A 12,835-nucleotide genomic window follows, 5' to 3' on the forward strand; every position below is an offset into this window, starting at 1 on the left:
TCCCCATCTATTTCTCAAGTTACTCTGCATAAAAATTCTTGAGAACAATCAGGGGCTTGTGTGCTTATTTACCAGCAGTGGGAAGGGACCCTGGCTTGTGTGCATATAATTTTGCAGCTGGGGCTGAGGGATGAAGAGAGAAAGCCAGGTGGGAGGGGATAGAGGGCAGTCAAGGTGAGCTGGCTGCTCCCTGCAACCCAGGAGGAGGGGAGAGGCCAGGGAGTCCCAGGAAGAAGAAGCAGGTTCTGGGGCTGGGGGAAGATGCCCATACTCTTACCCAACGTGGGCAGTGCATGGATTGGAAGAAATGCTGTCTCAATGCAGGGAGACTCAAAACAACAGTGGGCTCAGGATTCGGCCTAAATAGGGGCCAAAGACCTTCCTCCCATAGAGTGGCTCTGGATCCCTTTCAGAAAGATTCCCAGTTCCTCTCCTGGCGCCTTGTCAGAGGAAATAAATCATCTGATAATGTATTAGCAATGCGGAGGCCAGGGCTCAGCTATTTCCATGTTTAAATCATTACTCTTTCCAGGCTGCTAGAGCAACCTCCCACCCATGCCCTGGTCCACCTTGGTTTGATGAATTGGTTTATCCTCGGGGCAGGAATGGATAGGTTTAATACCCTCCGCCCCACCCCCGTCTCACTCCCCCAGATCCCACCACCAATTGAGTTGGAAGGGCCACCTGGCTGTTTGGTTTTGAACACAGGAAGGCTGAAGTCTCAGCCCATGCCATCTGTACGGGAGGGAGCTGGGACTGTCCCTGAAGCCTCCAGGCTCAGAAGCCCCCAGCTCTGGCCTCTGCACAGGAAGCAGTGCAGGCTGGGCCACAGGTGGGAGTTCAGCAGATCTGAGCAAAGATGATGGCCCTCAGACCCTCTGAACCTCTGTCACCTGCTAAGGCCTAGAACCAACAGTTGTCAGGTATAGAGCTTCATTGGGAAATCATGGCCAATAATGGGATCGTTAATAATGAGAACGGAATTGCACCCATCAGTCAATGAATAAAAATACACATTTGTCGAGGGTCAGCTCCCAGAGAACAGGGTCTGTGATTCATCTCTGGATCCCACAGGTCCTGGCATATAGCAGATACTCAATTAACATCCGTAGGCTGTTTGTAGATAAGCGAGACTAATAAACTGAACACAAATTTCCTGGGCCTTCCAAGCCATTGTTTAGGCTTTTGTAATAACCATGTATTCTAGTTTCTGTATTTGATGCTTTGACATCTTGGAGCCTCGGGATAGGAAACGTCCTCCTCCCCACCACTCAGTTCACCTTTGTATCCAGGAGTTGTGCTGTTTCCTTTGGTGATAGAGTTTTGCCCCTCCAAGAGAGGTTCATGATCTCCTAGAACCTAGGACCTAAATTAGATACAAAGAACTTCGGGGCTTTGAAAACTTACCTAGAAATAGAGTAGCCGGAACAAACTTTTTTATGTTCCTGGTCACAAACAGAACACTTTACCAGGAGGGCCTTCCTCAGAGGGCAGGGAAAGGACACACCCAACAAGCTGAGGGTCCTGGGGCTGCCCTGGGCGTCCCCAGGTAGGCAGGCTTTTCTTACTTCCACCTGCTGGCAAGACAGTGCCCTTTTCACCTTCAGTCTGTCAGCATCCAGGGACCACCCCCGCCCCCAATCCCCATAAACCTACATGTGAAAGGCAGCTCCCCCTGGACACACTGGAAATGCTTAGAATACTTAAGATGCCATATTTACATTTTAATAGATGCCCTTAGGTCAGGTTTGGGAGATCATCATAGCTCCAGAGGGAAGAAAGGAATTCCTACATGATATGCTGAGGTCAGAATGGGACCAGAGAACCAAGATGCCCAGACAGAACTTGCCAGGCAAAGGGACAAGATCAAGCTCACTGTTACCCGTGCACAAACGATGAGATCATTTTCAAACAGAGACACTGTTAAGAGTGAGTAGTGCTCTATGAATCAACACGCAGGGAGAGCCGAGCGCCGTAAATCAAACGGTTCCTGCGAGCTTCAGACAGGACACTTGTCCCAGTCTCCCCTGTCCTCTTAATCCTTTTCAATCTGCCCCTCCCAACCTGACTGCTGCCATCTGCCGCCTTCGGGTCTCTGGTACGTTCTATCTTCCCAGTCCCTCCTCCATCAATTGGAGAAACTCACCCACACGGAGTGTCAGGAGAGGAGGCCAGCAGCCAGCCCCTCCCTGCAGCCCCCTCTCTTAACAGGACTTCCTAAACACGTGGCTTCTTCTGCCCGCTATGAACATCTTGGGTTGTCTTGACTTGAACTCAATCTCAAGCCAGATAGCAGGAAATAGGAAGGTACCAGGGAACAGGTGGGCTTCAGGACACTGTGCGGAAGGCTGGAACCATCACGGGCCCCCATCGGCTCTGTGGCTGGGTCTTAGGTTAACCAGCATCTGTGTCTGCAGGGCAGGGTCCTGGCCAGCCCTACCCTGCTGGGCTCCCTCTTCATGGCCGTGTTTATATCTTCCGAAACCTACTGCTGAACTCTGCATATGCAGTTTAGACTCCAGCCCAGAAGCCACAGGAGATGGTGGGGGGAAGGGGGAGGATGCTGGGGAGAGAGGGGCATTTCTCTGACCTAATGTCTGTAGAGGATAGTGTCCCAGGCTTCCCTCTGAAGCCATTTAAGACCCTGTCCTTGTGCTCCTGTCCAAACCTATTTGGGTTTATATTTCCTCTTAGAATAATTCATTCCATCTCTCTCCTGCAACAGAGCCATTTATTCCCACGGCCCCGTCCTAGCTTTGTCATTCCCCAGGATGTCTCCACCTCTGAAACCTGAAACTCCAAGAATCCACGCTCAGCCCCTCACCACCAGCAGCCTACTTCTTGAAAGTCCAGGGTCTCTGAGTCCTGGAACCGCAGTGAACAGGGTGAGCTACGCTGAGGGGCGGGGTTTGAGGACCAGGCAGATGTGGATTTGAATCCAGGCTCTGCCTCTGACTACATGGGTGACCTTGGGCAATTTGCGTCACCTAAGATGTTACCTTCTCATCGACAAACTGGGAATAATAATATGTCCTGAGGTGGGCTTTTTTTGTTTTGTTTTGTTTTGTTTTGCTGTAGGCGGGCCTCTCACCGTTGGGGCCTCTCCCGTTGCGGAGCACAGGCTCCGGACTCGCAGGCTCAGCAGCCATGGCTCACGGGCCCAGCCGCTCCGCGGCACGTGGGATCTTCCCTGACCGGGGCACGAACCTGTGTCCCCTGCATCGGCAGGCGGACTCTCAACCACTGCGCCACCAGGGAAACCCCTGAGGTGTTTTTTTAATTTACCTTAATTATTTTTTTCTCGGAGTATAGTTGCTTTACAATGTTGTGTTAGTTTCTGCTGTACCACGAAGTGAATCAGCTATATGTATACATATATCCCCTCCCTCCTGGATCTCTCTCCCATCCCTGCCCCCCTCCATCCCACCCATCTAGGTCATCACAGAGCACCAAGCTGAGCTCCCTGTGCTTTGGAGACAACGTATTGCAGCCCTGAGCACAGCGTGCTGCCCCCTCAAGGGGAACTATTGTATCACGATCGCTTGTATGTATCACATCGTATCATCACCGCTACAGGACCCCTGCCCCCTTCCCACCACCTCCCTTGGCCTCCCCCGATCTCCCTGTCTCCACAAGAGCCCAAATGATCTCCAGAGCTCCTGGCGCTCCAGGACAAGGCCCCCCTCCCCTGGCCCACACACCACGGTTGGGAAGGGGGCACTGGTGCCCTAGGGCTGTGTGCTCCTGGCAAGACCCCTATCATCAACACTCAGTCTTGCCAGCAGCTCTGCCCTGAGACCAGCACCCCAACCTCACTGAGTCCTCGATCCTGACTTCTATCAGCCCCACAGAAGCCCCAGGGCTCCCCATCAACCACCATAACACCCAGACAGCCTTGTTTCTTCTCCTTTGACATCTCCCTCCCCATCTGCTGAAACCTTCTCACTGTGGTCCAAGATGTCCCAGCCAGCTAACCAAAAATCCCTGATTTCCTCAACCTCTGCTTGAACATTTCCTGTTCTTTCTTCTTCTAACTGAACCCTGCTTCCCTTTTCTTCTCAAGTATGGATTTCTCTCTCCCACATTCATGCAACTGACCTAAGGGTGCAGTAGGTGGTTTTATTTGCTCCTCGTTACTTCCAGAACCTTCTCTCTCTTCTCCATAAAACTCCCAGCTCTCGGGCTCCCCTGGTGGTGCAGTGGTTGAGAGTCCGCCTGCCGATGCAGGGGACACGGGTTCGTGCCCCGGTCCGGGAAGATCCCACATGCCGCGGAGCGGCTGGGCCCGTGAGCCATGGCCGCTGAGCCTGCGCGTCCGGAGCCTGTGCTCCGCAACGGGAGAGGCTGCAGCAGTGAGAGGCCTGCGTACCGCAAAAAAAAAAAAAAAATCCCCGCTCTCACATCACACGACTGTATGCTTCTCCTCGCGCTAAGGGACACGTGCTACCCTCCCCATCTCTGCGCTCACTGTCGCTCTCTCTCAATCTCCAGTTCTGACTGGTCCTTACCTTCCCTCTCCTAATGGCACGTTCTCCCTCATGCACTCGAAATGTGGGCAAAAATGAGATGGGCTCGGGATGCAAAATACACACCGGGTTTTGAAGGCTCAGCCCGAGTAAACATGTATAAATATCTCCATCGCTTTTACAGTGATTACATAGCGAATTGATACTGTTTTGGATATACTGGATTGAAGCAAATACATTCCTGTATTTAAATTCGGTTCATCTGTGTCTCTACCTTTTTGTGTGGCTACCAGAAAGTTGAAAATTGCACATGTGGCTCACATGACATTTTGATTGGCTCTATCAATCATCAAGGCCCTTTCTTAATCCCAATTTCACGCGTCCCAGGTGAGAGCTACCTCTCAGGTTTTCCTGGTGCCCTCCGTCCAGAACGCCAACTCGGCATTCCCTGACCTCACCAGGACCTACTAACCACAGACCCCACCGTCTTTCCACCACCCTTCCTGTCTCCCATCCAGCCTTCCCTTCTTGTCCGACTTGCATTCCATGATTTACGTCATCCACTGTCTCCCACAGCCTCCCCTCTCTCGTCCCTCTCTGACTTCCTCTCTCACTCACTGGGCAGCACTCTGACCCTGGTTAAACCTAACTCTGCCACTGCACTGCATCCATAGAGTGGAGCATGGCTGGGAAGGGAAGGACACGCCTCCATGCTCCTGACTTTGCAGAACTTCCTTCCTTCCCAAGGCAGACTGCCGAAACTCTCCCCTCTAAACTGCACTTCCATTTGAAAATGAATCACATTATAATGAGAGGTCTGTGTCTTCTGGGGACTTTAAGCCCCTTGAGGGCAGGAACCAAGACCTTTTATTTCTGCACTCACCAGCAGCACCATAAAACCCTGTCCTCTTTGGATGAAGGAGGTCCCAGTTCCTTGTGTGGACTCAGGTGCCCGGGGCGAGTGAGGCCATGTGTAGTCTGCACCGAATGCCATCCTCCACCAGGAACAATGAAATGCACCCCTCGACTCTTCTGGTAGCCAACCTCAGGGACGTACTGTCTCTGATGGGGGTACGGGGGTGGACAGACTCACACCTGCCACAGAGCCAGGTGCCCTCGGGACCCAGAATATTTCTTACAGATCCTACTGTACTCTTTGGGGATTAGGACTAAAAGAACTTGCTTGGTTTCCTCTAGTATCTAGTCTTCACGAGGAAGCCCACTAACCCAAACTCTGCCTTCTTTAGCAGAAGGAGGAACCAGACTTAAAACACTGTCCAGGGGCTTCCCTGGTGGCAGAGTGGTTAGGAATCTGCCTGCCAATGCAGGGGACACGAACCCCTCGAGCCTTGGTTTGGGAAGATCCCACATGCTGTGGAGCAACTAAGCCCGGGCGCCACAAGTACTGAGCCTGTGCTCTAGAGCCCGCGAGCCACAACTACTGAAGCCCGTGTACACAACTACTGAAGCCCGTGTGCCACAACTACTGAAGCCTGTGCGCCTGGAGCCGGTGCTCCGCAACAAGAGAAGCCACTGCAATAAGAAGCCCACGCACCACAATGAAGAGTAGCCCCTGCTCACTGCAACTAGAGGAAGCCGGCACGCAGCAATGAAGACCTAATGCAGCCAAAAATTAATTAATTAAATAATAAATTTAGAAAAAAAACACTGTCCAGGCCAGGGGTCTCTGAGAAGTGGCGTGGGTGCTTCCTGAGAGACCCTGGGTGGCAGTAGCTGTCCCTGACCTCTCTGTCTCCCCCTGTCCTTCTCCATTTCCCCAACATGTGCAGAGGACTCCCCAAAGGGCAGGGAGGTGAAATAAGTGTGTATCAAGGGTGCACTGTGTCCAAGGTGCTCTACTCAGGTTATATCACGTGATTCCCCCACGGGTCCTGTGAGTTGAATAACATTATTCCCATTTTGCAGATGGGAACACTGAGGATGAGAGGGTCAGGGCCCCAGTGAAACAGATGGCCCACTTAAATTAGGAAATGTCATAGAATTTAATAAAGGGAACATATGCAAAGGTGTGGCCAGGGTGTAAGATGCCCACAAGGGACAGAGTGGTGTCCTTGAACTGTAACCACCTCGGTTACAAAGCCCAGGAGGGGAGCAGTTACTGGAGCCTAGAAGGAGAAAGCCCGAGTGGAGAGGGTGGCTTACAAGGGGCTGTGACCTCGGGTGGAAGGACACAGTGGCCCAAGGTGACCCCATAGGGCAGGAGCTGAGGATAAACAGGCAAGCTCCCATCTTCCATCCTCCCCGTCCTGCCAGGGCGGCTCCCCACAAGGCAGAGAGTGGCGAGTGGCAGCGGGTGGGAATGCAGGGGCAACAGAAGACACCCCGCGCCTAGCCCAGACCTGCCAAAGTTCAACATCTTGGCACCTCCCTGGGCTGTCCCCCCTCTTGTGGAGGGACAGTCCCTGGGGCCCAAGAGATCCAGGATCCTTCCTGGCCCCCAGCCCCCCGTGAGCTGGGGGAGCTGAGTGCACCACGGCACCGCATGAGTTAACATCTCTGCTATTCTCCTGCTCCAGTGCCGGATTCTCCAACCTGTAGAGGCCCTGACCCTCTGTGAGGCCCCAGCCAGACCCTCCCAGGAACTCCACTCCCACCCTTGGGCAGCTGCCCGGCAGCCCTCAGCTACGCCAGATGAACCAGGGAGAGGTGATGGATGAGAAAGCAGATGCGGGGACTCCCTTAGGAGAATAATTTAATTTTATGGGGCAGGGACGCAGGAATGGGGAGCTCAGGCCCTAAACGCAGCAAGCGGCCTGGCTTGCAGGCGTTGGGCGCGGCCAGGCGCATGTGTAACTCATTACCTCTGCGAGCCTCCCATTCGCGGCCGACGGATGATGCTGGGAGCACGGTGGAGGGCCCGAGGCCACGGGGAGAGAGTGACTGCAATATTTTTCTGACACTAACACCTCTCTCTGGCCCTTGGAGAGGGCCGTGGAGGAGCCAGGCCCGGCTGAACACCACCCACGCCCAGCCCTCTGCCTTTGGGCGCCAGATTGGAGAGGCTTCAGCTGTCTGGGGAAGAGAAAGGCAGGACCAGGGAGGGGGAGGGGGAGGGGGAGGGGGAGGGGGAGGGGGCGGGGCGGGGCGGGGGCGGGGCGGAGAGGGGGAGGGGAGGGGCGGGGGAAGGGGAGGGGAGGGGCAGAGGGAGGGAGGCACAGAGGAGGCGGGGTGAGGTGGGGTCGCAGGCCCAGACAGCCCCTGTTTGGGTTTCTGCTCCAAGGGAGGTGTTGGTGGGCCCTGAGGTCAGCGGGGGCTTGGCTGGAAGACCTTGGAGGTTGCGTTCTGTCACGAGCCCACCCACAAATCCCAGCCACACAGGTGGAGCCCATGCTCTGCCCCGCTGGAGACCGGCAGGTGAGGAGGGCCCTGCCTGGGCGTCTTCCCATCCACAGCGGGGCTCAGACACAGGAAGGAGGCGGCGGGGTCCTGAGAGGTGGCCCGGCCAAGGGGTGCAGAGGATGGAGAGGTCCCGAAGGTGTCACCATGGAGCAGGGGTGCGACGGAGAGAGCCTGGAAGGATGTGCGTGGCACCATGCGGGAGAGGGGCAACGTGGCCTGTCATGGCGGGTGCCTAATAGCCCCTCAGCTTCCTTCTCACCTGGTGCGTGAACAGAAGGGAAGGGATGGCGGCAGGTAGGAGGGGAAGAGAAGACGACAGAGCAGAGGAGGGGAGGGGGCAGGAACGTGTAAATAACGCCGCGTTTACACCCTGTCTTTAAAGTCCCACCTGCGTTGACGCCTGAGTCATACCTCAATATCTAGACTGAAGTTTTGCAACTTTGCTCCCGCCTGATCCCAAGATCCCCAGGGCCAAGAGGAGGCACCCCCTCGCCCCCCATCTCCCTGTTTTCAAGGGGAAAGTCCTGGGAGGGACTTGGAGCCCCTACAAGGCCTAGCAGACGACACTGCTTTCATTTACTCAAGGCCCGGAGTGTGGGGGATGGGGCTGGCAGGGTCCCCACCTCTGTCCACCTCTGCTTTCCCATCAACCTCCCTCCGCCCCTACCAGCCCCACCCCTTCCTCCCTCTCCTGTTACTCTGTAGAGATGAGAATCAAAGCAGCAAAGTGCCGGGGAAACACGTCAAATCTGGCTTGAATTTCCCCAAGTCGGAGCTCACCATTTTCCTCTTAGAAATGAGAGGGAAGGGGAAAAAAATCAAACTAGAAACCGAGGAGCCTTTAGGTGGTGATTTCATCTCAACACTCCAGTCTCTCCGGGGTCTTCACGGCCGCCCCTCCACCCCCGGCCCCATGTCTGGCGTCCAGGAATGAAGTGTGGAGGAGACCCAGACGATGTGGAAATCAGGTTTAGAATTTATTTGTTCCGCCACCTTTAGATTTCAAGGACCCCTGTGTTTGCTCAGCCATTAGTTTGTTCATTCAGTCATTCAACAAATATTGATACTTGGGAGCACCTGCTGTGCCCCAGGCTGGGAGACACTGATGAACAAAACAGAGATGCTTGCCCTGGTCCAGCCTATGCTCTTCCCATGAGGAACAGAGAGTAAACGGTAAACATGTTAAATAAGAAAATGATATAGTATGTTGAGGAGACTAGGACTCGGTGAAAAAGGAAAAAGAGAAGCAGGGAAATGGGTGTGCAGGGGAGGACGGGAAGCCCTGACACAGAGGTGAGATTTGAGCAAAGACCAGAAGGAGGTGAGGGGGACGCCTGGAGGGTCTGGGGGCAGCGTACGTCGGGTAGAGCGTGCCAGCAGGTCCACTGTGAGGGTCAGAGGCTCCTTGGCCACAGTCAGTGCCTGGGTTTTTATTCCCTTCAACGTGGGAGCCTTTGCTGGGCTTTGCTCCAACTCAGGTTTTAAAAGGACCACACCGCAAATACAACATCCAAGTCTGTTTCTGTGCACAGGGTTTTAGGACTGGATGGGAGCTCAGAGACACCCCCTCTGCCCCTGTGGAGCACTGAGATGGAGACACTGAGGCCCAGAGAGGGGATGTGCCCATCAGGTCACATGCCCCGGGGCGGGGTGGGGACAGGGGAGGGAAGAGTCAGCATCCAGCCTCCATCTTCCGACCTCTGCTGTCCACACTTCACGGGGCGCTGCGGCTCAGGTGACCCCTGGGACACTTGCTGGCCTGGTTCTAAAACTGTCCTCTGACCAGATCTCCCCATGGCTGGGGTTACTGTTATTTTTCAGTCCTTCTGGTCCAAATGGCCTTTTTTAAAATCTCAGGTTCAGAAAAGGGGAGGTAAGATGAGGTCAAGAGAAGGGGGAACCATGGCCCAATGACACTCCCCAGGCCTCTCCCAACCCCTGGGGTCCCCCTGCCATGCCCTTCCCCACTGGCACCCTAGGATGGCCCGGGTGGTCCTGCAATTACCTCTCTGAGCTGTACCCCAGTTCTTTCTTCCCAAATCAGGCCTCTTTACTGATGGGCCACTGGGGAGAGGGTGGATGAAGGATGTGAAGGCCAGCTTGGCTTTGCTGATGTACTGATGGGGAAAAGCTGAGCATTGGTAGCTCCCTGGGGGCCTTCCTCTCTTCCCAGGTGTCATTAACTTAACAGAAACACTGGCCTGTCTGGTGCAACTCAGCTGGTAATACCTTTCCCCAGCTACCTCTTCTCTTACAAAACTGTATTCAGTCTTTAAGGCCTTTACCAGAAAGGCTTCGCCCTGCTTGACTTTAATAATCACACATGTTTTTACCTGCTTTACATGGTGGGTAATTGTCCCCATGCCAGTCCCTCCCACTGGGATCAGAAGCTCTTGGAGGACAAGGATGGTTTCATTTCTCTCTGGAGCATCTCTGGCACCTAACCCATAGCTTGACACATTGTGGGTCCTCAAAATGTGGTTGTGGACTGGAATTCGGAGGAAGGGCTCTGATGGGGGGTAGTTTACTAGGGCAGGTGAAGGGCCCAGATCTCCTGTCTCCTCTCCCTCCTGAGACAATCCCTAATCCCTGCCTTTCTGAGCCACCCAACTTCCCTTCCTACACTCAGCACCTCATGGGAGGAAAGATGGGGTTGAGTGAGGGGGAGTCCTTTCTAATTTTGAGTAATTTCAAGACAAAGGCAGTTGGTAGAGTGGAACACAGGAACACAATGAAACATGGTGCTTGAGAAAAAGGTTGAATAAAGGCATCTGGGATGGTTAATTTTATATGTCAGCTCGGTTGGCCATAGGGTAACCAGATTAAACATCATTTCTGGGTGTCCATGAGGGTGTTCTAAATGAGATTAGCTTTTAAATTGGTGGAATCGGTAGAGCAGATTGTCCTCCCCCATGTGGGTGGGTCTCATCTAATCAGTTGAGGGCCTGAGTAGCACAAAAGGTGGGGAAATTCACTTTTTGCTTCCTGCCTGACTGCTGGAGCTGGGACGTATCATCTCATCCTCTCTGGCCCTCAGACTGTGATCTACACCATTGGCTTCTCTGGTTCTCAGGCCTTCTGACTCGGACTGAACTATACCACCAGCTTCCCTGGGCCTCCACGCTACAGACAGCAGATCGTGGGACTTCTCAGCCTCCATAACCATGTGAGTCAATTCCCCATAATCAGTCTCTTTTTGTGTGTAGACATCCTCGTGCTTCTGTTTCTCTGGAGAACCCTAAGACAGCCTGTTTCCATCTCGTTGACCATCAGTTTTTACAAAACTCTCCTGTGAGTTTCCTTCTACTCATCTTTGAAGTGGGGTTGAAGCTCTCATCTCCTATACTCACTGCAAAGAGGAGTGTATTCATTCAGGCAATAAGCATTTATTAAGCACCTACTAAGTATCGAGCTCTGGGCTGGCTGCACAGGAGTTGGCTGTGAGCAAGGTGCTCTGAGCTCCTCTAGAGGAAACTGCATCTGTTGAATCTCCAGGGTTTTAGCAAATAACCAGCCCCCAAAGATGCAGTGCGGTCTGGGTCACTAGGATGGGGCCCCTTCCTGTGCCATGACCTGAGGCCTCAGTCCCAGGAGAGGATGAGCATCAGGAGAGGTGCGTTCCCTCCTTGCAAACACTTTAGGAAGCGCACCCGAGAGGGTCTGGGCTTCTTGGTTCAGTTGCCTTTTGTGTGACCCCAGCCTCACCCAGAGGAGAGGATGGCAGAGAGGCAAAAGGATTGCTCTAGGGGTCAGGAGACTCAGTGCTGGGGCCCCTCTATGACCGACGAGCTGTGTGATGCTTAATGCTTTTCTCAGTTTCCGCTAGCTCCTCTGTAAAATGCGTCTCATCTTGCTGGTCACACGGGTGTGTTGAGATGCATGAGTGAGAAAACACACAGAAAAGACCCTTCCGAGCACGCATTTCAACCTATGCAGTATTGTGTGTGTGAGTGTGGGGGGGGTCACCAGCACCCTGGGGCAATGCCAGGATCCGGTGTTGGGGGCAGGGCTGATCTCGCGCCTAAGACCGAGCCAGAGGCACTCACCGTCCTCACACAGGTTCAGCTTGGACAGGCTCCTGCCATCAAAGGGCTCCTCAAAGATGGAGCCAGAGTCACGGTCGCTCACGGTGGCGTGCAGGTACATGGCTTTGTTCTCCATCGCGTCCTGCAGCAGCAGGAGAGGAAGGGAGGACGCAGGGGGGAGAGAAAGGACATAAGCTGTAGGTGGAGACACAAATGGGTGGTGACCTTAGCCTGAACACTGGGAAACTCCCTCATCAGCAGGCATCAGTCACCGGATCCTTAGGACCCAAATTCCCCCTCCTCAACTTCCTTGGCTTGGGGAGGCCAAGGCCCTTTGGACCTTTCTGACCATGGGATCCGTCCCCTCCCTTTCATAGGTCTTGGTGGGGCTGGAGCCCTGCGCTGGGGGACACCAAGGGCCATGCTGGGTCGGGCTGGGAGAAGCCAACCCTCTTGACCCAAGCAGAGGAGTTTCCAAGATTCTGGAGTCCCGGGCACATCAGGGAGACTTGGGCTTCTGCTCTGTGTTGGAAATGGAGCGAAACTAGACATAAAGTGGGGGTACAGAGACCACCAGTCAACAGAGCTAAGACCAGAACTGCTCCCAAACCTGGCCAAGGTGGCATGGTCAGAAGGGCTGGGTTCAGGGGACCATAGCAGGGATTCACCCCCATGGGAGCCCAAGGGGCAGGTGGCCTCAGTGAGGTCCCCCAGACACTGAGGTCTGGGCAGCCTTAGACTGGGGAGGGCCCTGGTGTCCGATGGCCTCCTGAGGCTGGATCGCTGGGGCTTGGGGAGGACCCCATGGAATTTCTAGAATGTCCCATCAACATGGGGAAATGCTGTGTATGCTATTTGAAATGAACCAGCCCCGTTTACACAAGTGTGCACAACGTGGTCCCGTTTTGTAATATCTGCACATGTCCCAAGTACGTGACGGGAAAGATGCTATTCAGGGATGTTCTGGGTTTCCCTGGGTGAGAC

At 54.2% G+C, this 12,835-nt stretch overlaps 1 protein-coding gene across 1 annotated transcript in view; it reads right to left on the reverse strand.

Annotated features, from left to right (window-relative positions):
- Window positions 1-12,835, reverse strand: part of SCARA5 (scavenger receptor class A member 5) — a 117,812-nt gene that overhangs the window by 101,635 nt on the left and 3,342 nt on the right. Inside the window, exon 2 of the mRNA XM_082655907.1 lies at window positions 11,873-11,993. Within this exon, the coding sequence (XP_082512033.1) occupies window positions 11,873-11,987 (115 nt within the window). The 5' untranslated portion in view covers window positions 11,988-11,993. The remainder of the gene's footprint in view (window positions 1-11,872; window positions 11,994-12,835) is intronic.

The sequence above is a fragment of the Grampus griseus genome (genome assembly GCF_964374135.1).
Source record: "Grampus griseus genome assembly, chromosome: 6".
In the NCBI taxonomy this organism is placed as follows: Eukaryota; Metazoa; Chordata; class Mammalia; order Artiodactyla; family Delphinidae; genus Grampus; species Grampus griseus.